Source organism: Balaenoptera borealis, assembly GCF_965194805.1.
Source record: "Balaenoptera borealis genome assembly, chromosome: 1".
Taxonomy (NCBI): Eukaryota; Metazoa; Chordata; class Mammalia; order Artiodactyla; family Balaenopteridae; genus Balaenoptera; species Balaenoptera borealis.
This window is the reverse complement of record NC_138860.1, coordinates 118,471,798-118,496,306: the sequence shown is the minus strand read 5'-3', so window position 1 is coordinate 118,496,306 and position 24,509 is coordinate 118,471,798. Positions and strand designations below refer to the sequence as shown.

The following is a 24,509-nucleotide window of genomic DNA, read 5'->3' as shown; positions in this document are numbered from 1 at the left end:
TACTGTGAAAAGCCCATGTTGTCACTCCAGACACCTGGATCCTGTTCATGGGTCTGCCATTAACTGTGATCACAGGCAAAGAACTTTACTTCTCTGAGCTTCAGCTTCTCAGCCAGAGATGAACCAGAAAACTTCTACGGGCCCTTCTGCTTATAAAATTTCAAGAAAACCAAATTTTCTTTCAAAAGTCTTGGGACAATAAAAAAAGGACAAATATATTTTTAAATGCTCTTCTCTAATAGTTGTAAAAGTTATTCACATGAATCTTTAAACTAGAGAGAGTGAACAATCAGCATCACACTTGTGTGAGTTGTAACTTTTATTGTGAATAAAAGTAAAGGGATAATGTAGTGTCAAAGCCAAATAATGACCTAATATATAGCACAGGGAACTCTACTCAGTACTCTTTAATGGCCTATATGGGAAAAGAATCTAAAAAAGAGTGGATATATGTATAACTGATTCACTTTGCTGTACACCTGAAACTAACACAGCATTGTAAATCAACTATACTCCAATAAAAAAAATTTAAAAAGCCAAATAATGACAGATTTCAAAACAATAGCCTTTCTAGTCTATTGATATAGCATTTATTCAGTCAAAGAAGACAGCAATTATACTCATTTGGGTTATCTTAGTTCAGATTTAGAATATTAAACCCAAGAACCCGGTTTGGACGTGGGAGGAATGTGTCTTAGAAAAGTAATTAAAGTGATGAAAGGGCAAGTTTACAGCCAGGCAGTTTCTGCCCATTATTTTTATATTTAAGAAACCTAAAAGGGAGAAAGATAGAGACATGAGCAGGACTCATTTACCCACCTGCCATAAAAATCATATCTAAGGGCCCCTAGCTTTCTTCACATCCCAGATCATAATATACATACAAAACTAGAAAGTCTGGCTCCATGACTAGGCCACCCTATCTTCTAATGGATATCAATTTAAGGACCATAAATAATTATCTAGGAGATAATCCTCAAAAATCACATTTTGACAAAGTCTGGTTAGCCCTACCCTACCTCAACCCCTGCTCCACAGCTCCTTCATTCTACTTCAGACAACGAATCAGCCTTGGCCATTGATTTATTTCATTTATCTTCACAAGGACTGCAGTAATAATTCACCCACGAATTAGTTATTTGCAATTCAAACAATCCATATGTGGGCGAAAATAAGTCCTAGTTAGTCTCCTTAAGGGTTTATAGTCTAGTAGTGAGATGAGCTGTGTACACCAGTAGGTATAAAGCAAAACACAATGTGAGGACATCAAAGGATTGATTGAAACAAGATTCTATGGGAGATCAAAGGAGGGAGAGATTATTCTCCACAGTAAGTGAGATGGACATCAGAGAAAGCTTCATGGAGAAAGTGACTTTTGAATTGAATTTTGAAGGGTAGGTAAGGCTTAGACAAATGGACATGAATGTACAGACTTCCAGGAAAAGCAGAAAGTATGATAGAGAGTCAGGGATTCATGAGTATCACATGGGTAAGTGGTCTGGTTTGGGTGTAGGAGTCAACATTATGGAAGCTAAGTCTGGAAAAGTAATTTAGAATTGGATCATAATAGGTCGTAAATATCAAACCAAGGACTCAGGCATCACTGAAGGCTTTTTAATGGGATAACTGAGAGTTGGAGACAGAATGGAAGAGACCATGTGATGGGAGCTGTATTCTCCAGAAAGTAAAGAGTTGTTTTTCTTAACAGCTTGAGAGCAGGGGATTAACCCTCCAGAACAGTCAGTGGTTGAATGGCACGGTGATTGTGGACAGTACTGTAGGGAAAGACACTTTGTTTCTCATCACCTGGACAACTGACACTCCCCAAATCCTTCTGTGGGATCCCAGCGGAAAGAAACAAGATGGCTTTTTAGTGGACACACACATCAAAATGGCCTACCTCCAAATCCCAGGCACTGCCAAGGTATGGACTCATCTTTTTTCCTTCTCACAATTTGATAAGAATATAAAATTTTTACAGAATAATTGTAGCTTTTTAAATGAGGGTGGTTGCTAAAAAAAGAGTCAGTATTGAATGAAAGAGAGAACAAGGAAAAATCTCCATCCAGTGGAAATCACTCAGTATGACAGCAAGTCAAGAAAAAGGAAGTTGGTGATATTTTCTCCAGGTACTAAAAGGAGAACCTTCAAATTACACAGAAGCTAGAGCTTTGGCATCATGAAAACTATTTCCTCTACCTCAGGAATCTATCGATTTGATCCTGCTCTTGAGAAACCAAGGCTATAATAAGGACACAACTTTCAGACCTCATTTTTCCCAACTAGGATTTTCTTGGCAATAGAACCATGTAGTTAGTCCAAACATACCAAAGTTTCCCTTGGCTGAGAGAGTATCAAAAATCTTCTTAGATATACTTGTAATGTACTTGTATTAGATGGGCTCTTCCTATAGGTGGCATTGAAGTCAGGTCTGTGTCACTTAAAGTTATTAAGTGGAAATGTCTCCATTTTTTTTTTTTTTGGCTAGGTCGGCATTTGGAAATACAGCCTACAAGCAAGGTCACAAACCCTGACTTTGACTGTCACCTCCCGTGCATCAAGTGGTACCTTGCCTCCAGTTACAGTGACCTCTAAAATGAACAAAGACACAGGCAAATTCCCTAGCCCTATGGTAGTTTATGCAAAGATTCACCAAGGAGCCTTGCCAATTCTCAGGGCCAAGGTCACAGCCCTGATAGAATCAGTGAATGGAAAAACAGTTACTTTGGAATTACTGGACAATGGAGCAGGTAACCACCCAAGAAATTGAAGAACATATCTTTCTTTTCCAAGAAGCAACCAGGGAACAGCAGGAGGGCAAGTTGTGGTGAGGACAGTTAGAAGCAGGAAGTCCAGCACTGGGATTCTGGTTGGGGGAGCTTTCTGCCACCCCACAATTCCTATATTTCAAATTGTTGGAAAAGATGAGGAAGGGACTACCTTTAGCTTTTGTAAAGTCCCGAAGTCTCAGACTCTAGGGAGTTGTCAGTGGGTATTCCACACCCCCCAAAAGGTGAAGAAGGAAAATTAGTAGATATTTTGTGTTAGGAGTTTGTGTGAAGATTAGACAGATGGATAGATAGATAGATAGATCTTCATTTTTTATCTTCACCACACACTTTGGAGATATTATCCCTACATTACAGATGAAGAAATAGGCTTTCACATTTAAAAAGCAGCAGAGTTGGATTAAAGTATAGTTATATGTGACCCCCATATCTATGTAGATTCTATATTATCCTGCACCCAAAGGGAAAATTCTACCTATTATTTTTATATTTAAGAAGTCAAACAGGGAGAGAAAAAGAAAATTCTACATTTATTTTTAGAAGGAACTTGACTACTGTGAAACAAGTAACCTTATTAAAACAAATTCTGTAAATGAATTTCCCTCCTAAATCTACCCTGGCGAAAAGCCATAAATTAAAAAAAAAATCATATAACTTTTTTTTTCTCACCAGTAACATATAGTAATTGAATTCAGTTCAACAGATACGTACTGAGTAGTTACCTTGTGCTATGCTGGATGTAACAGAGGCACATGATTGATCTCTGAGTTCAAAAAAAAGACAACAATTCAGGAAGACAAGATGTACACATATGAAATTACACACACACACACACACACACACACACGGAAAAGAAGTATACCTCATCCTTAACGTAGTCAAATCCTAAACTCTCTTGGAGATAACACTGGATTATCTTTGCTTTAAAAAAATTTAATCCACGTATGAGTTGGAAATATACAAGTGCCCAGTTACCTTTAGGATATTCATTAATTCCTTCATTTCCCTGTCAAGGTGCCGATGCTACTAAGGATGATGGTGTCTATTCAAGGTATTTTACAGCTTACGATACAAATGGTAGATACAGTGTAAAAGTGTGGGCTCTGGGAGGTGTCAATACAGACACTCAGAAGGGGATACCCCAGCAGATTGGAGCCATGTACATACCTGGCTGGATCGAGAATGGTAAGTCATCTATAATAACACCCTTGGCTTGAGTAAAAGGCTTGGAATCAAGTGAAAACCACTAAACCTGTGGAGAGAATGGTACAAAATTAAATCGGGGTTTCTCAACCTTGGTAACTATTGACATTTTGGCCACATAATTCTTTGTTGTGAAGGGCAGTCCTGTGCATTGTAGGATGTTTAGCAGCATTTCTGGCCTCTATTCACTAGATATCAGAAGCGGCCCCCACAGTCATGACAATTAAAAATGTCTCCAGACATCATTCACTGTCCTCTAGGTAATAACATAGCCCCCAGTCGAAAACCACTAAACTGAATGTAGATTTTGACCACCCTGGTTCAAATTCCAGGCTTCTACCAAATAAAGTATTTTAGGTAATCTCTTGTGCTTCATTTGCCTCACTTGTAAAATAGGTAATATTGGTAACTACCTCATGGGATGGTTATGAGGAATAAACAAGAAAATACATCTAATAAGCTATTGCTGGTAAATAAGAAGTGTTCAATAAATGTTTGTTATTATTTTAAATAAATCTTAACACATTTCATAATAAAGCTCTTTCTACTGATATAGGCATTTCCACAGAATCAAAAAATAACAATTTGGGGCTTGTTATCTGCATCAGTATCACCATAAGCCCACTGTCTCCTTTTCCTCCTCTCTTCTCCTGCTCAGACTAGGAAGAATAGTAGACAAACCTAATTAACAGATAGCATACTGAGCCCACATGTAAGCAAGTGGAAAAATTACACTCCAAGGAACAGACAGACCCACACCAATCTTAGTTATGAACACCTGTCCTGGACTAGAGCTGGAATCAGGTCTGATAGGTTCCAGGACTTGTTTTACATCAATCTCCATTCTGTCCTGGACAGGTCTGGTCCTAGTGCTGGTGTGTAGTAAGAAAAGCTCTTCTAAGAAGCTTCACACTGTCCTCTTTACTTGAGTGTGTGATCAGTAAAGGGAGGATTCTGAGACATGTGGTATGTCCTCATGCAAAAGTGATAATAGGAAAAAATGCTTTAAAAGACACCATTGCTTCCAAAGCTCTTTTACATATTTCAGCTTATTTTATTCTCATTTGCCCTTTTTGTTGAGTTAGGGAGAGAAGTCAGGAGAAGACTGGTATAGTTGCTATATCTAGCATTATGCTCAGTGTTACACTTACATTAATATAGCTCATTCTCCTAATTATCCCATTTTACAGATGGAGAAACAGAAGCTAGAGAGGTTATTGGTCCACATTACTAACAGTGATAGCACCTGACTTGGCACTGGGAAGCTATGCTCTTCCCCCTATACCTTGATGAGCCTTGATACCAAGAGAGACAGTCTCTACTGGTGAATTGAATTATTCTTAAACCTGCTAAAGTATTCATTTCATCTTTGCCCAAGACCAGATTAATGGGTATAAAGATCAATCTGTCTTTATAGACAAAAGATTATAAGGGCTAAAGAAGAAGAGTTTATGAGAAAGTAAAACCAGAGTAATGCCATGTTAAGGTATTCCAGAATATTTTTATTGAAAAGAGAGTCTGAGAACCCCACTGATTGAGCAGGCCAGGGTATTTTTAGAATTTCAGGATGACTTTCATACAACCTTTCAACAAGAATGTGAAGCAAATTGGGATTGCTACATGAACTAGATTTCCATGCATTCATTGAGAAAATCAAGTCTTTCAAAAGCACACAATTTTAGAACCCCTAACATAAAACATGTTGTGAGAAACTACAATCTAATAAGAAAGACAAAACACAAACATGGAGAAGAAAGAGAAAAATGCACAGAATTATTAAACAAGGCAATTCTTGAAGGCCCAGATAATTGATTAAGAAATAAATAGGAAAGACAATGAAACCCCCAGTATTACCTAGGTAGAAGAGATAGCTTGAGGAAGTCTGAGAAGGTTTAAGGCAGAGGTAGTATTTAAACTGACCCTGTGGCAGGTTAAGAGTAGGATAGCAAAAAGGTGGGAAAAGAAACAATTCCAGTACAAGTATATTTACAAAAAGTAAATTATGAAAGCTATTCCACTAAATATCCAGGAAATAAATATATGTGAGATAAAGAACTGTGATTCTCTCTTTGCTTTTTTCCCCCTGATTTGGGAGCTTTATAACAAATGGTTAAAGTAAGTTTTGTGTGCGGGAGGAAAGAAGGAAAGAGTAGAAAGAGGGTAATACAATAAAAAACAGAGGGAAGTATAGCCATTTCATGGTGTTGTTTACCTTGCACTGAGGAATTTTTTAATGCAGGTCAAGTAAAATGGAATCCACCAAGACCTGAAATTAATAAGGATGATCTTCAAGGCAAGCAAGTGTGTTTCAGCAGAACGTCCTCGGGAGGTTCATTTGTGGCCTCCAATGTTCCAAAGGCTCCCATACCTGATCTCTTTCCGCCTTGTAAAATCACTGACCTGAAGGCAAAAATCCAAGGGGACAGTCTCATCAATCTGACTTGGACGGCTCCTGGGGATGATTATGATCACGGAAGAGGTAAGCTGAATGTGGTGTGGGCCCTGTAAAAGAGTTTAGCAGCCAAGCAGAGGGGCAGAGGGCGTGAGGCAGGCAGGCGTGTTGTGATGCATGTGGAGGGATCTTGAACATCCTCTGAAATGAAAGCTTAAGATTTTTAAACATGAGAAGTTTAGATTCTGAAAAACTGGCCCAAAGGGGTGTAAGATGTTTCAACCAGGAACAGGCAATTCTCAGTTTTTTTCTGAAATCTTGCCAAGCCGTTTGCTTGGCAATCTTGCCAATCTTGCTTGCTGCTTTAATAAACCTCATTTTTAGTAATGACTCCTGGAGAGAATTGGGAAAAGATCATAGGTATCTATGGAGCAGAGCTGTCCTTTGGAAGAAATCTCAGGTTCTACCAGATTTTTCCTCTCAAAGTATGGTCTGTGGACTGCAGCATGGGCATCACATGAATGCTTGTTAGAAATGTGGAACCTTAGGCCCCACCCCAGACCTACTGAAACAGAATCTGCATTTTAAGATCCCTGGATGATGTGTATGTACGGTCAAGTTTGAGAAGCACAAATAATAAAATAATAAGCAGTAATTAACCTCCTCTCTCAGTCAGGTGCTATGGCCAGAAATACTGACCTAGGCTTTAAGTCAAGCCTGATCCAGTTTTATATTTATCACTCTGTCGGGATATAAAAATAAGAATGTAAAAGAAGATACTAATGCTTATAAATATGGACCGTCATTTACATTTATTTATTGGTATTTTATGGGATGGTGATATTGTTTCTAACAGATTTTTTAAAACTTCTTTAAGACTTGAGAATTACAAGTAACATCTTTTTTCTCTCTTTCTTTCTTTTTTAAGCTCACAAGTACATCATTGGAATAAGTACAAATATTCTTGATCTCAGAGACAAGTTCAATGATTCACTTCAAGTGAACACCACTGACCTCATCCCAAAGGAGGCCAACTCAGAGGAAGTCTTTGTGTTTAAACCAGAAGACATCACTTTTACAAATGGCACAGATCTCTTCATTGCTGTACAGGCTGTTGATAAGGTCAACCTGAAGTCAGAAATCTCTAACATTGCACAAGTATCTTTGTTTATTCCCCCAGAGACTCCTCCAGAGACACCTAGTCCTTCTCTTCCTTGTCCTGATATTAATATCAACAGTACCATTCCTGGCATTCACATTTTAAAAATTATGTGGAAGTGGCTAGGGGAATTACAGCTATCAGTAGCCTTGGGCTGAGTTTTCCCCGAAAGAAACAAATCATCCATCTTTTCTTTGATTATAAAAACTTATAAAATGTATTTTAGACTTCCTGTACGAGGAAATTTAATGAAATAAAATGCTAAACAACCAGATACATATGCATAAAAACTACTTATTCAAATCCAAAAGTTTAATTATTGTTCATTTATTAATGATTGTGAGTAGTAGAAAGTAGGGGTGCTTGCATCAATAAATGGAAGTATGTTTTAATTTGATTTAAGGAGCTTTGCCAGTTATAAAAGAACATGTAATTCTATGTGAAAGATGCCAGAAAGGCCCAACCAGGTCAAACTATTTAAATATGAAAGGCATGGTTTGTTATAGAGGAGATTTGGACCAACATCACCAGAATTATGTTTTCTTTTCACTAGATTTGGGCAAGGATGATGCATTTAAGAAAGAGAGTGCATTGTAGAAAGAAATAACAGCATGGTAAGGGCTCCATAGGCATAGAAATGTACATAATACGCATGCAATTACAAGAGTTGTTGATGCCTAAAGCCACAGTGGTGGGACATGAAGTAGGCAAGTAGGTTCAGGCCAGGTGTAAGGGAAAGTGATTGAGAAATAAACATTTATTTTGTACTTTGTGCCAAGTGCTCTACTAATGCCTTATATGCATTACCTTATGTAATGCAATTCGGTTCATTCAGTAAGTGTTCATTAGATGACTACTACATTCCAGGCTTACGCTAGACCCTGAGTACAAAAAGATGAGCAAGATTGGGCCTTTTCCTTATAGGCAATAAAGAACATTTGAGGATAAATCAGTGCTACGCTTGAGAAGCATCAGGAGGAGGGAGGTTTTGAGGATTACATGAAGGACTAAATAAAGGTGGAAGAGGCTATGGTCATGACAGATGAAAGGGGAAGGAGAAGAAAAAGGAAAAAGGACAAATAGACTTAGCAGTACGGCAGTTCCCATCAAGGACTAATCACACATTCCAGTGCCTCCAACGGCAAGTATTCTTGTGAAAGTTGTTTCAAGTTCTCAGTTCATTAGCACAATTAGTTTAAAGTGCGGGTGACTCTCTGATTGAATACAAAATATCTAGAAGACTGTTTCTACATAGACTCCAAATTTATTTCTTTATTTATCGATTTTCCTTAAAGGAAGATTCAAAGATTTCAAACTAGGATTTGAGGCATCTTAGAGATACATACAATAAACATGTTTAAAAACTAAGAAAATAAAGAAATGGAGTGAAGTAAATATATAATAAAAACTAGAGGAAGCTTCAGCATATCCAAGGCCAAATATAATGTCCTGTTCAATTGCTATTGGCAGGTCACACATCAAAGATTTACAGAGTCTAAAGTGAAAAACAAACCATAGGGTCAGGAGGAGCATGGCTTTTTCTAGTTGAGACCCATGTGAAGTTTCATCTACAGATCCTCAATAAATTAGGGTACTGTGGTGTTAAGGACAGTAGCCTCAGGAACACCCATATAACAATCACAACAAGTTTAATATAGCACTGATCACATCTTTCACTGTAATCACACTTCACTGTGGTGTTACAATACACTCCGGCATTGTTCAGGAAAGACTATTATACAGGGGCCCAAACAATATAAAACTAGCAAATAGCTCTTGAGTTTGCTCCAAAGACAAAATTTGAAATGAATGGATTGTATGTCCTTTAGTCTAAGAAAGACTAGTTTTTCTTATGTATGTTTGTTATAATAGAACAGCAGAGAGTTCTGAGGCAAGGAAGACAGTGATGTCCTAAAATTCAGTATTGTTTATTGAGGACACATCCAGGTGCTTTGTCAACCAAATGGACAGAGGATCAGCTTGTAGTCTTTCTCTTAAAGTTACAAAACGAAACTAGGACATATGCTTGACTAGAGGGCCATTCACCTGCCCCATGTGGAAAAATGAGTCTGAGGCCCCCAATTCAGCCCCATAGAATATGGTTGCCATCAGTTTAGCCTGGAAAATGTCTAAGAAGTCACTCACTGAGACTGTAATTTCCCATTTGGGTGAATTTAATGGGATGCACCTTGGGATACAGTGGGGAACTGCATAGGAATGTATGATGATACTTCAAGGAAAAGAGGTAAATGTCAGCATGTAGGTAAGACAAAATAGAGAACAGTGAGGAAAACATTCTTATGTGTTCTGGATTATAAAGCAGCTTGTTGCAAAATGGATCTGGATTGTCATATGTGATAAAAATAAACCAAAATCTTGCTTTATGCCATCATTATCCTACAATGACCTTAGTTTTTTTTTTTTTAGTTTCTGATCGGTGAATTAAGTAGATGGGTAAATGTGATGAATATATTCTAGGCATTGGTCTCTTAGGATTTTCAAATAAAGGCCTGTGTCCTTCCTAGACTTTCTCATCTGGAACCACAACTTTATCCTGCTTCCTCTGTGAATGTCTTCTCTTCCTCCTTTACTTAACTGAGCCTGAACTCTTATTGGAGGACTCCCTTTTCTCTACAAGAGGTTGCTCCTTCTCCCAATACCCAAGTACCAGGGGTTGATTGAGAGAAGTATTCTCCAAGCTCCCCTTTGCAACTTCCAAAGTAGGCCATTACTCCTATTGTATCATTTTTTAAGCCTCCATCCTTCATCATTGATCTATGCCATCCTTCATCCTTTGTCTTCACTGTAATCTACCAATCTCACCCAAGACAGGCCCTTGAGTTACAACACTCTTTCCCCCTTACCTCCTAAAATCACTCTGCCTGCTATCAGAATCTATATGAATGAGTCAATCAATATATTAGCTTCAAAATTCCTTGATCTTCACCCCGTCTCCATTAAATGTTGGCAAACTACTGGACTAGATCATAAATTAAAAATGGGAGAATATTGGCAATTCCATATGGTTTGACCTAATACTTCCAAGGACACAATCTAGACATAGTAATGACCTAGAACAGCTCTACCTATGAAATCTTAAGATCTCATATCTTATTCTAGTCACACATCCTCTGAGTTGTTTACTTACTACCCCATGGAACTGGCTTTATAATTTTATGATGACCTCTCATCATTTGATTGCCTCTTTTTACCTAGTCCATTATCTCCTTCTCTATTCAGCCCCTAGATGTCTTGGTGTGTCACTTCAAGTCCTCCCTTGACAACCCCTTCAACTCCCTCATTGAATTATCTTCTCATCACACCTCCTCTGAAAATCCCTAGTTTTGCACTAAGCATATTGTCTGTGTGCTTGAGACTGTCATTTATCCATTCAACATATATTTTAAAGTACCTACATTGTATCCTAAGCACTCCGTTAGATGACAAGTATAAAATGGGTAAGCAAGCCAGGTACGGTTTTTGCTCTCAAGAATTTTATAGCTGGTCAGCATGTAAACAAGCAAGTAGACAATTAACATACACAGTATGTAGGCACTATTTTAGGGGAAGCATCTATTTTAAGAATCCATGGTTTTGTAGCTAATCCACATGTAGTGTCTGCCAGAGGAAGTGATGCTTCCACTTTCATGATGTCTGGCAGTAAGTACAAAATAAAGAGGGAAAACCAAGCAAAATAAAAGAAACAAAATGACCTTAATCAAATCTCTGTTTCTCCAAATACTACTACATATTACATGTTGGGCAAAATCTACTGCCAGATGCACTCTGGGGTGATTCTAGGGATCTAATTATTTTCATTCACTCATTGATAGTCTGTTGATATCAATACCAGCAAAAGAATGAGAGAGAGAGAGAGAGAATATAAGCACTATGTTTTTAAAAATTATGCCTAAAAAAAACTACCTGACATATGACCTCAATGGATCCACCTGCCCCGAAACAATTCTACATTTTAGACTTTTGAAGAAATGCCAAAATGTTTCCAAATAACATGCTTTCCAAAGCGTGTTTGTTAGAATGATTCATTAAAACAAAGAAAGAGAAGATTAATCAACAAAACAGTGTTCAAGGAGGTTTATAATAAAATGTCACAGAAACAAAGATGACAATCCAGGTAAGAACTAAATAATGAGGACAGGAAATTCATTGAATTAGAAAGCCTAAGCAATGCATAGTTATAGTAATTGAGAAAAGTCTATTTTACCTGGTTCCTGGCATCCAGTGCAAAAAGGGAAATGTTAAGTGGTTCTTCTTAGCCTATTTTAACTATCACAGAGATAAATAGTTTCCTAAATTTCAAAGTAATTCCAAATTCATTAGGAAAAAAGACAAAAAGCATATGAGGAGCTGCAGAATGGACAGTGCAATTCAAACTGCAGAGGGCATACCAAGCTCATGCATGATTCAGGTAGGCACTGGGCCTCAGCTAATTCTACTCACAGGGCATGGCTGTGGGAGCTGAGGCAGCACTTTAAGGGTCTAGGCAATCAGTCTATTTTGAGCAAGGCCTTAGTATCTAGGGGTTGGAAAGCAGAATACTACCACTACCACTATCACCCCACCTACTGGGTGGTGAAGAAGAGGTGTAAGGGCAGGCACAGGTGAGTAGGGCCTTTCCAAGAAGAGAATGGTGCTACATTATTAACATCATTATTTGCTATATTATCTGATAATGATAATAGCCACCATTTACTGGGTTTTTACTAAATGTCAGGCACTAAGTGCTTTACATATTTACATCCAGACCCCCCCCCCTAATATTTGAGAAGCCTAAGGCAAAAGTATAAATGGAGATCCACATACCAAGTCTCTAAATATGCCAATAGAAATCAGGCTAACAATCTATTAAATGTGTTTATCTCCTATCTTGACAAATACACTTTCATTATGACTTGAAAGGCCAGATTCCAATTTAAAATTCTTAGACCCCTCTCAATGTCATGCTGGAACATGGCAGCTCAGGAACAGATGGGCCATGGAGCACCCTTTTTTCTTCCTACCCTCCCCAACTCCAGTCCTCACCTTGAGGAACCTCATGTACATGGGTATGGCCCTCTCAACCCACGCAGCACATCAACATCTGCCCTTTGTTCTTCTCTCAAGCCTGAAAATGCACACACCTTTGATGCAATCTGCCCTGGGGAAAAGTGACGCTGGCACTCAAGTTAGTTCTGGCCCATGCAGACCATGGAAGAAGGATCAGTTATTTATCAGGGAATTTCAGATTCCAGGCATGTGTAGTGTGTTCTAGAAGGGGAGGGGGAAGGGAGTTACTCATGGATGGGCACAATCTCTTGGTCCTTTGAACTCCTTACTACACAGAAAGGATGAGCTACATAATTTGGAGGACCAAGTGCAAAATGAAAATGCAGAACCCCTTGTTTAAGTAGCAGTAAAAAATAATATTATTAAAGCTACTAAAATATAAAGTTTTTCCTTTCTTCCATAACCTTTCTTGGCTTGTCATGGTAATTTTATTCATTATTTAAAGTTGTTCTAAATTCTAAAAATTACAATTGTAAAGTATTCATGTGACTTTTACCATTCATCTTTATATTGTGCAATGCTGGTTCTAAATGCACATATAAGAGCATTTAACATGTATGTGGAATACACAATTTGTATTTTATAACTCATACATACATATGTATTTCATTCTTGCCAAAATAGTGAAAACACTGCACAAAACTAACTCAAGTGTTTTTATTTCACATCTTGCTTGCCATACACTCTCTACCTTTGGCTCACTGGTGAGTAAGGAAGGACTTAAAGGAAAAGGAACTACGGGTTGCTCTATTTTCCCCTTTCATTCTTTGTCATCATTTATCAATATGAGTAGTTGGTTAACAAAGGGAAATAACATGAATAAGAAAGGATATGATACAGTTTCTTGGTTGTTTGTGTTTCTTGGAATGTCATTGCCTTCTTTCTGCATTCAAAGTTCTGGATTAAACTGAAAGCACAGCTTCTTCAGGCTGTCAGGGCACCATCTACTTAGTCATAGACATAACGTGTTTACCTTATACTCACTTTGAGTCTTGCTGAAATCCAATGCTTTGTGAGCTCACCTGAATTTTTGCTCATGGACATCATGAATGCTATATACAAATGGAGTGGCAAGAAATGGTGGACACACATATTGCATGTATCTCTTTTGCTTAGATGGATGATCCACTGTTCCATCAGACGCTACTTACAAAACATAAGTTCAAAGACAAAAAAGACAACTACAGCAGAGCATTAAATCAAGCATAGAACTTTTCTGAGTGCAGGGCCATATATGACTACACAGGTCTCATGCCCATGAAGCTAGCCCTAGGAAAGGCACAGCCAGCAAAGGGCAAGAGCAGGGCCCTCTAAAGGGAAAGGATGTCATATCGAAAGGCAGTACAGATGGGCAACTAAGGCTCAGAGTTAAGTAATTTGCCTGCAATCTTAGTTGGTAAGTGACTTAAGTAGTATTTAAACCAGAGTTAGTCAAAATCTGGAGATCAATCTGGAGAACAGAAGCCCAGCTACATGAACTGGGCCAGTAGAGTACAAGCCTCAGATTTTCAGGTATTCTTTTTCCCATAGCCAAGAAGCATTTCCAAGTTGATTCTTTGGCAGGCTGGCTCTAGAAACATAGCTGCAATTATACTAATGCTATTCCAAAAACAGCCTGATTAAGAGAGAAGTTGCAAGCAACTTTTCATTGCAGTAATAATTAGAATACATATAATAATAATAACAATAATATTTATTATTATCTAATACTAATAATAAGAATAGCTAACATTTACTTAGCTCTTACTAAGTGTCAGATAGTGCTCTGAGAATTTCTGCTTTATTATTTTTATTTCACAGAACCCCTTGGAGGTTGGTAATATTATTATTTACATTTTACAAATGAGAAAGCTGAGGCAAAGAGGGGCCAACAAATTTAGTAAGGTCACACAGCTGGTTAGTGATAGAGTCAGAATTTTGAACTCGGGAAGGTTTTTGTTGTTGTTGTTGTTTCTTTTCTGTGTTTTTTTTGTCCACAAAATAGAGAAAATCTGAAGTTTATTCATATTCACATTTACTACATTAATACTGTGTGACCTTTTTTATTGAAGTATAGTTAATTTACAATGTTGTGTTAGTTTGAGGGTGTACAGCAAAGTGATTCAGAAATATATATAACTGAATACATATATATTTATATATATATAAAAATATGTATCTATTCTTTTTCAGATTCTTTTCCACTATAGGTTATTACAAGATAGTGAATATAGCTCCCTGTGCTATATAGTTGGTCCTTGTTGTTTATCTATTTTTTATATATTAGTGTGTATATGTTAATCTGAAACTCCTAATTTATCTTCCCCCCATCCCCACTATCCCCTTTGGTAACCATAAATCTGTTTTCTATGTCTGTGAGTCTATTTCTGTTTTGTAAATAAGTTCATTTATATCGTTTTTTTAGATTCCACATATAAGTGATATCATATGATATTTGTCTTTCTCTGTCTGACTTACTTCACTTAATGTGATAATCTCTAGGTCCATCCAAATGGCATTATTTTACTCTTTTTTATGGCTGAGTAATATTCCATTGCATATATATACCACAACTTCTTTATCCATTCATCTCTCTATGGACATTTAGGTGGCTTCCATGTCTTGGCTATTGTAAATAGTGCTGCTATGAACATTGGGGGTGCATATATCTTTTTGAATTATGTTTTCCTCCAGATATATGCCCAGGAGTGGGATTGGAGGATCATACGGTACCTCTATTTTCAGTTTTTTAAGGAACCTCCATACTGTTCTGCACTGGTAAATGGGATTGTTTCCTTAACTTCTCTTTTTGATCTTTCATTGTTAGTGTATACAAATGCAACAGATTTCTGTATATTAATTTTGTATCCAGAAACTTTACCAAATTCATTGATGGGCTTTAGTAGTTTTCTGGTAATGTCTTTAGGATTTTCTACATATAGCATCATGTCATCTGCAAACAGTGACAGTTTTACTTTTCTTTTCCAATTTGGATTCCTTTTATTTCTTTTTCTTCTCTGATTGCTGTGGCTACAACTTCCAAAACTATGTTGAATAAAAGTGGCAAGAGTGGGCATCCTTGTCTTGTTCCTGGTCTTAGAGGAAATGCTTTCAACTTTCACCATTGAGTATGATGTTAGCTGTGGTGAACCCAGGAAGTTTTGTTACTTTGAACCATCTCTCTCTATATATATATAGATCCATCACTATATTAGTGAGGTCTACTTGCAGGCAGGTGGAACTAAGCCAAGTGATCCAGACAAGGCAATCAATAAATATTTTTAGAGTAATAGTATGGGGAACTTTAATAGCATTTTCATTTATCAGACATAACTAAAATCCCTCATTAACCAGTTTTTCTTACATTTTACTTTTCAGAAAAGAATTTTTAAAGGTTCCCATTTTAGACCTAATTTTTTTCATCATGTAGCCAAGGTTCCGTATGCAGGAAACATTTTATATTTAATTCAATGTCCTATATACCTTCCTTATCTACACATACAGTAAGGCCAGGAACCAGGAAATAAGGGGAAAACCCTGCTGACTCACAAAACTGTCAGAAGGGACTGTTCTGAACATGGCTATTAACTTTGGAATTGAGTGTCAATCAAATTTGCTACCAAAGTACAGAGTTTATTGCCTAGCTTGCTTGTTTGTTTTGTTTTTTGTTTTAATGCTGGTTAGTAGGTGGATCAAATTTGCTAGTATAGCATGACCTAGTTGTCTAGTTAGTTTTGTTGCTCTGTTTTACTACTGGATAGAATTGGATCTATGTGGAAACAGGTATCAAATATGCATACCTGGTAGTGAATCAGTGGTCCTGAATAATAAACAGTGACAAAGGTAACGAAGAGTAACAAACAGAAGATCGTAAGCACTAGGGTTCACTCAATTTCCTCATCTGAGAATGAGGGTAGAGAAGTGTTGTGAGCAACCCCGTCGACTGGCAACAACAATAAAATCCTTGTTACTAAATAAAAATATATATATATAGTGTTTATATGTATATTATTTGTAAAGTGTAATGAGGTATATGCTCTCATATACCATTTCATGAACCCTCATATACCATTTCATAAATGGGCAGTGACATTCTAGAAAGCAATTGGCAATGTCAAGAGCCATAAAAATTTTCTCCCCTTAACACATCAGTTTACAAACAGTATGTATCAAAAGGAAATAAATAAAATTGCCAACCAAGTTATTCACAGCAGCATCCTCTGAAAGATACCCAAATGGGAAATAATATCAATGTCTAACAATAATAATAAATTATGTTGTATTCATGTGATGAAACTTTACTCAATCATTTGGGCTTCTGAAATATTTATTGATATAAGAAAATGCTTAAAAAATACATATCCTCTCACTAGTTATGGAACATTGGCCAAGTTACTCTCTGTACTACAGCTACTTTACCTGTAGTATAAAATGAAGGCATCATAGGATTGATGTGAAGATTAACTGAATGAATATAAGAAGAGTGGTTAGAAGAGGGCCTGGAACAGAAGAATCACTAAGTCAATATTATTTGTCTCATCATCTCCATCTTCATTCTCATTCCAAAACAGTTTTTAAAAAATTATATATATATTTTAAAATTTTATTTATTTATTTATTTTTGGCTGTGTTGTGTCTTCGTTGTGGTGCACGGGCTTCTCATTGCGGTGGCTTCTTCTGTTGCGGAGCACGGGCTCTAGGCACGCAGGCTTCAGTAGTTGTGGCTCATGGGCTCTAGAGCGCAGGCTCAGTAATTGTGGCGCACAGGCTTAGTTGCTCTGCAGCATGTGGGATCTTCCTGGACCGGGGCTCGAACCCATGTCCCCTGCATTGGCAGGCGGATTCTTAATCACTGCGACACCAGGTAAGCCCCCAAAACAGTTTTGTGGTAGAATGCTTATAATACCTACAATTTTTAAATGTTTACAAAATTGAAAAATTGAATACACAGCATGGTTATACACACACACACACACATACATATAGTAATAGGTAATTAAAATTTCCTTCTTTAAACCTTTAATGTTTTCCTATTTCTTTTTACAATAAACACTTACTTATAATCAGAAAAAAAGATTTTTACATATTAGAAAAAAATCTACATAATACAAATGCCAAAACATGTTGAGAAACAAAAAAAGAAAGGTGATGCCAGAAACTCAAAATGGCAACAAAGGGACTTCCCTGGTGGTCCAGTGGTTAAGACTTCACACTTCCACTGCAGGGGACATGGGTTCAATCCCTGGTCGGGGAACTAAGATCCCGCATGGCGCACAGGGCAGCCAAAAGAAAAAAAATGGCAACAAAGAATGGCTCCTGGGAAGGCAGAAAAGAGCTAGAAATGAGGAAAATGGAGAATATACATTTCTGCAGCATATGGACAACATCTCAGCAGTGCCTTCGGGGTCCAATACACACACCTCTACAGAGATTAGCAAATTTCCAAGTACCTTGTATTGGTTTCCAGAGAAGAGCTCAAAGTTGATTTACAGAATGATTATCCCAAGTGTACAATTAAACTAATTCTAATATGAAATAGAAGATGTCACAGAGAAGCAAGCCCAAAAAACACTCAGGGAGGACAACAAGCATATGAGCTTTCTTCTCTCCCTTTCCCTATAACTCATTACAGTATTAATTTATCTGGAATTGATTACTAAAAAAAAATTTAAATCTGGCACTTCCCTTCTGTGAAAATATTTGTGTGCCTTAATAAAAATTTGTCCCTTTGGATAAAGATTGGAGTATATGATGCTGGTGCCCACTGGCGGGCATTCATAGACTCTTGCCACCTGCATTCACTCATGCCCCATTACATTACCCAAGTTATCCTCAATACATTCTATTTAATATATTCTCTTTTAGAAAGATAGGCATGAAGAGTTAAAATTAAGTTTTCAAACTAAATGAGTTAGGCTTCAGTTATCTGGAAAGTTCCATGACAGTATTTATTCCTGATTGATGCCAGACAATCAAGCCTATCATACACCCATACAAATAATAACAAGGAATATCAGATTGGCTGAGACTGGTTCTCCCAAAACAGCCTATATAGCAGCCTAATGCATCTGCCAAACAGGGTGTTTTCACCTTGGGACCATCTCAGACTTTAGGAAATCATCCCCCAGATATTTTCAGAATCTGATCTAGGTATACAAAGTTGTCAGCAAAACTGATTCTGTATTGGTTCCTGGATAATCGGCAGTAGAGCTGGTTCTGAGTTCTCTTAGGGCTACCTCACCTTTGCAGTGCTATGTGAGATATGCCCAATATCCTTCAAACAAACAAACAAATAAATAAATATTTAACTAACGTATGTGAGTTGGTTTTCTGTCACATGCAACCAAAGAGTGCTGTTTAAAATATTCATACAATATAATTAATACTTCAGAAAATAATTATCTTTTTTGAGCTAAAAAAAAAAACATTCATTGTAACCTTTATACAAGAACCTAATTCCTAAATTTTTGTTTCTTACCTATTGGTCTGAGTCTAACACTGTCTAGCTCTTGGAACATAATATTTGTTGACTCAGATTCATTTATTCATTGAGCACAACTTGTAGTGTATGACAGGCATCTTGCTGGAGTCTGGAACTACATGGTCCCTGCTCTTCCAGGGGTTTACAATTTAGTCAGGGAGACAAAGTAATTTAATGTGATGTGATATGGTATCATGCAATTATAGGAGCATAAAGAATAAAATGAAAACATTTCTGTATATTCAAAGCCAGAAGAGGAGAGGGCAAGAAATTGAGGATTAGGAAGGTAATGAGGAAGTAGTTAAGCCTCAGAGGAAGGTTTTGAATAAAATGCCAAAGATCTTGGACTTTAGCCTGCAGGCAATGGGGAAATGATAGTAAAAAAGCTGCAGCAGGACAAGATCACATTTTATTGAGAAAAGTCATGTGCAGAATATATTGGGAGGAGTTAGGTTCTGTTAGGACAAAGATTGCAATCTCTCAGCTAGTGAGCTATTGCGGAAAGTTATAATGATGTAAGATAAAATCATTCAGGATCAACTGATTTTGTCTTTTTCATTACCTGTTACAAATATCCTACCTTTCTTACATTTTCTTTTACACATAGATAATTTTGGAATGGTTATAACATTATCATTTTAAGTGTATCTCTATGAATAGCATATTATTACATCTTTTCAAAATCTAAGCTGAGAGTCCCTGTCTTACCAAAAGTGAGTTTAATGAATTCACATAGGTTTATTTGTTAGAAATTATTTCTACCATCTTCCTTCATATTTTCTATTTTACATATTGTTTTTGTTTCTTCTCTTCCCCTCTTTTACTAACTTCCATTAGATAAACTGAATTTTACTCTGCTGGTTTGAAAATCACACATTATGATTTTAGTCTTCTGGTGGTTATCTCAACTAATTAAGACCCATTTTTATATTTATTATTTAGGTATTTATTTCCTACAGTAATAGGAAAGCAATATTTATAGTCCTCTCTCCCCTTTACTTCCAACAGAAATGCCTTAGCAGGCTCTTGTGTCTCTCTGGACTCCAATACCAACCTACCTCATGTTGGTATTTCCTAGCATTTAAATTATGAATTGATAGATTTTTGTTGTTGTTGCTCATTGCTTGTTTAGACAAGAAATTTTACTAAATTATTTACTCACGTTTAGTTCTTACTGACTTTATTTATTTTGCTTCTTGCTGGAGAATTTCCTTCAAGAGTATTTTTACAGTGTGTATCAGGTGATCTGAGACCTAGTAGTCCTGACATTATTTTTTTCACCTTATATTTAAGTGATAATTTTAAATACTAGGTTTAATTTTTTCTCTTAATACTTTGAAAATAGTTTTCCATTGTTTCTTGTACCTATGGTCGTTGTTGAAAAGTCTGGGCTACATGTGAAGTTGGTCATCATCAGCATATAGAGAATAACTGAAGCCATGTGTGTGAGTGAGATCACCAGCTGAACACACAGAGGGAGAAGAGAAGGAGCCAAAAACTAGGTCTTGAGAAAAACCAAAATGTAAGTGAGGGATAAAGAAAGAGGTATCGTGAACCAGATTGAGAAGGAATAGCGAAATATTTGCAAATATAAACAGGAGTATGTCATGTAAACCAAGAAAGGAGGCAATTTCAAAAAAGAGCGAATTAATAGCAACATCAAATATTACAAGACGTCAAGTAAGATTAAGTACACCAAATTGTTCACTGCGTGGAACAATATACTCAAGTTACTGTGTTTTCTTTTTTAGGATGAGAAAGATTTGTGTCACTTTCAAATGCTGATGAGAGGGAGTAGAGAGGAGTAGGAAGACAGTAGAGAGGAAGAAACAGAAAAGAGACAGGACAGTTAATGCATCATTAAGGTACTGGGGGAGACTGGAGGATAGCACAAACGCATGGAGATCAGCCTTCAGAAAAGTAATTATCAGTGTTCTCTGAGGCTTGAGGAAAGCGACAGTCCAGATAAAGATATATTTATAGGTATAAAGAGTGTTTGAGGGTGTTCACATCTAGTAGCTTCTACTTTCTTTGTGAAGTAGAAATCAAGGATGTTTGCTGATAGATAAGGAGTTAGGTGAGTTAATAGAGGACCAGTATTATTGGTATCCCTTTAGATTAGGTCAAAGAACAAAAACATCTTCCTAGAGCAAATAATAGGTTCTTAAACATGCAGTTGAAACATTATATGCCTTTTCAGAACTCTTTGTTTTAATTGGAGTATAGTTGCTTTACAATGCTGTGTCAGTTTCTGCTGTACAGCAAAGTGAATCAGCCATACATATACATATATCCCCTCTTTTTTTGGATTTCCTTCCCATTTAGGTCACCACAGAGCACCAAGTAGAGTTCCCTGTGCTATACAGCAAGTTCTCATTAGTTATCTATTTTATACATAATAGTGTATATATGTCAATCCCAATCTCCCAATTCATGCCAACCCCCCTCTTTCCCCCTTGGTATCCATATGTTTGTTCTCTACGTCTGAATCTCTATTTCTGTTCTGCAAAAAGATCATCAATACCATTGTTCTAGATTCTACAAATATGCATTTAATATACAATATTTGTTTTTCTATTTCTGACTTACTTCACTCTGTATGATAGTTCTAGGTCCATCAAAGTCTCTGCAAATGACACAATTTCATTCCTTTTTATGGCTGAGTAATATTCCATTTTATGTATGTGCCATATCTTCTTTATCCATTCATCTGTCGATGGACATTTAGGTTGCTTCCATGTCCTGGCTATTGTAAATAGTGCTGCAATGAACATTGGGGTACATGACTCTTTTTTGAATTATTGTTTTCTCAGGGTATATGCCCAGTAGTGGAATTGCTGGGTCATATGGTAGTTCTATTTTTAGTTTTTTTTTTTTTATTCAAACAGAAAGTCACAAAAATTATAATCATCCTCATCAGTTCACTCAGTCCCATGTAATTAATTTTTTTTCACCTTGATCTTTTGTTAGCACTTTTATGAATTCATCAGTTTTCCATTAGAGTTCTGAAAATGCTTATTCATTCAGTTCAGCAGTATAGTCAGTTACCAGAAACCTGTACTTGTCAGTCTTCTCCATGAAGTCCTTGAAGATGAAACCCTTTTATAGGAACATTTTTGCAAAAGCATCAGAGTGCACCCAGAACTGTCTGTAAATGACAAAACACTTAAAAATGACCACGGTTAAAGATTTGATGAAAGTTCATAATAATGCAGTTGACAAGGAAATTTAGTTATTTCTGAGATATACATTTTAAAGTAATAACTAGAATTACGACTTATAACATTATACCAGAACATATAAGATTTTTAGGAATTTCATGTATTGTCTGAAACATTTATATTAACATATTTCCATACAAATAACCCAAAGAAAGTTTAGTATTAGTTTTTTTTTTTAATTTTTATATTTTATTTTATTTATTTTCTCATACAGCAGGTTCTTATTAGTCATCAATTTTATACACATCAGTGTATACATGTCAATCCCAATCGCCCAATTCAGCACACCACCATCCCCACCCCCCCACGGCTTTCCCCCCTTGGTGTCCATACGTTTGTTCTCTACATCTGTGTCTCAACTCCTGCCCTGCAAACCAGTTCATCTGTATCATTTTTCTAGGTTCCACATACATGTGTTAATATACGATATTTGTTTTTCTCTTTCTGACTTACTTCACTCTGTAGGACAGTCTCTAGATCCATCCACGTGTCAACAAATGACTCAGTTTCGTTCCTTTTTATGGCTGAGTAATATTCCATCGTATACATGTACCACATCTTCTTTATCCATTCGTCTGTCGATGGGCATTTAGGTTGCTTCCATGACCTGGCTATTGTAAATAGTGCTGCAATGAACATTGGGGTGCATGTGTCTTTTTGAATTATGGTTTTCTCGGTGTATATGCCCAGTAGTGGGATTGCTGGGTCATATGGTAATTCTATTTTTAGTTTTTAAAGGAACCTCCATACTGTTGTCCATAGTGGCTGTATCAATTTACATTCCCACCAACAGTGCAAGAGGGTTCCCTTTTCTCCACATCCTCTCCAGCATTTGTTGTTTGTAGATTTTCTGATGATGCCCATTCTAAGTGGTGTGAGGTGATACCTCATTGTAGTTTTGATTTGCATTTCTATAATAATTAGTGATGTTGAGCAGCTTTTCATGTGCTTCTTGGCCATCTGTATGTCTTCTTTGGAGAAATGTCTATTTAGGTCTTCTGCCCATTTTTGGATTGGGTCGTTTGTTTCTTTAATATTGAGCTGCATGAGCTGTTTATATATTTTGGAGATTAATCCTTTGTGTGTTGATTCGTTTGCAAATATTTTCTCCCATTCTCAGGGTTGTCTTTTCATCTTGTTTATGGTTTCCTTTGCTGTGCAAAAGATCTTAAGTTTCATTAGGTCCCATTTGTTTATTTTTGCTTTTATTTCCATTACTCTAGGAGGTGGATCAAAAAAGATCTTGCTGTGATTTATGTCAAAGAGTGTTCTTCCTATGTTTTCCTCTAAGAGTTTTATAGTGTCTGGCCTTACATTTAGGCCTTTAATCCATTTTGAGTTTATTTTTGTGTATGGTGTTAGGGAGTGTTCTAATTTCATTCTTTTACATGTAGCTGTCCAGTTTTCCCAGGACGACTTAATGAAGAGTCTGTCTTTTCTCCATTGTATATTCTTGCCTCCCTTGTCATAGATTAGGTGACCATAGGTGCATGGGTTTATCTCTGGGCTTTCTATCCTGTACCATTGATCTATATTTCTGTTTTTGTGCCAGTACCATACTGTCTTGATTACTGTAGCTTTGCAGTGTAGTTTGAAGTCAGGGAGCCTGATTCCTCCACCTCTGTTTTTCTTTCTCAAGATTGTTTTGGCTATTCAGGGTCTTTTGTGTTTCCATACAAATTGTAAAATTTTTTGTTCTAGTTCTGTGAAAAATGCCATTGGTAATTTGATAAGGATTGCATTGAACTGTAGATTGCTTTGGCTAGTACAGTCATTTTCACAATGTTGATTCTTCCAATCCAAGAAAATGGTATATTTTTCCATCTGTTTATGTCATCTTTGATTTCTTTCATCAGTGTTTTATAGTTTTCTGAGTACAGGTCTTTTGCCTCCTCTAGGTAGGTTTATTCCTAGGCATTTTATTCTTTTTGTTGTGATGGTAAATGGGATTGTTTCCTTGATTTCTCTTTCTGATCTTTCATTGTTAGTGTATAGGAATGCAAAAGATTTCTGTGCATTAATTTTGTATCCTGCAACTTTACCAAATTCATTGATTAGCTCTAGTAGTTTTCTGGTGGCATCTTTAGGATTTTCTATGTACAGTGTCATGTCATATGCAAACAGTGACAGTTTTACTTCTTCTATTCCAATTTGTATTCCTTTTATTTCTTTTTCTTTTCTGATTGCTGGGGCTAGGACTTCCAAAACTATGTTGAAT

The 24,509-nt window shown here is 36.7% G+C and overlaps 1 protein-coding gene and 1 long non-coding RNA gene across 5 annotated transcripts in view; one reads left to right on the top strand and one right to left on the bottom strand.

The window, feature by feature from the left end:
• Positions 1-22,830, top strand: part of CLCA1 (chloride channel accessory 1) — a 64,229-nt gene extending 41,399 nt beyond the window's left edge. For both annotated transcript variants that reach the window (XM_082408184.1, XM_082408183.1), the window contains 5 exons: positions 1,709-1,924; positions 2,489-2,750; positions 3,804-3,974; positions 6,232-6,471; positions 7,313-22,830. In XM_082408184.1, the coding sequence (XP_082264310.1) occupies positions 1,709-1,924; positions 2,489-2,750; positions 3,804-3,974; positions 6,232-6,471; positions 7,313-7,701 (1,278 nt within the window). In that variant the 3' untranslated portion in view covers positions 7,702-22,830. The remainder of the gene's footprint in view (positions 1-1,708; positions 1,925-2,488; positions 2,751-3,803; positions 3,975-6,231; positions 6,472-7,312) is intronic.
• The window catches only part of LOC309604795, a 184,717-nt gene that overhangs the window by 17,843 nt on the left and 142,365 nt on the right, over positions 1-24,509 (bottom strand). Inside the window, exons 3-4 of one of the 3 annotated variants that reach the window (XR_014231053.1) lie at positions 6,205-6,392; positions 3,957-4,041 (exon numbers count right to left, since the gene is read on the bottom strand). This is a non-coding gene — a long non-coding RNA (uncharacterized lncRNA). Of the gene's footprint in view, positions 1-3,956; positions 6,393-24,509 lie in introns of all 3 variants that reach the window. The other 2 variants (XR_014231052.1, XR_014231054.1) reach the window with 2 other exon arrangements.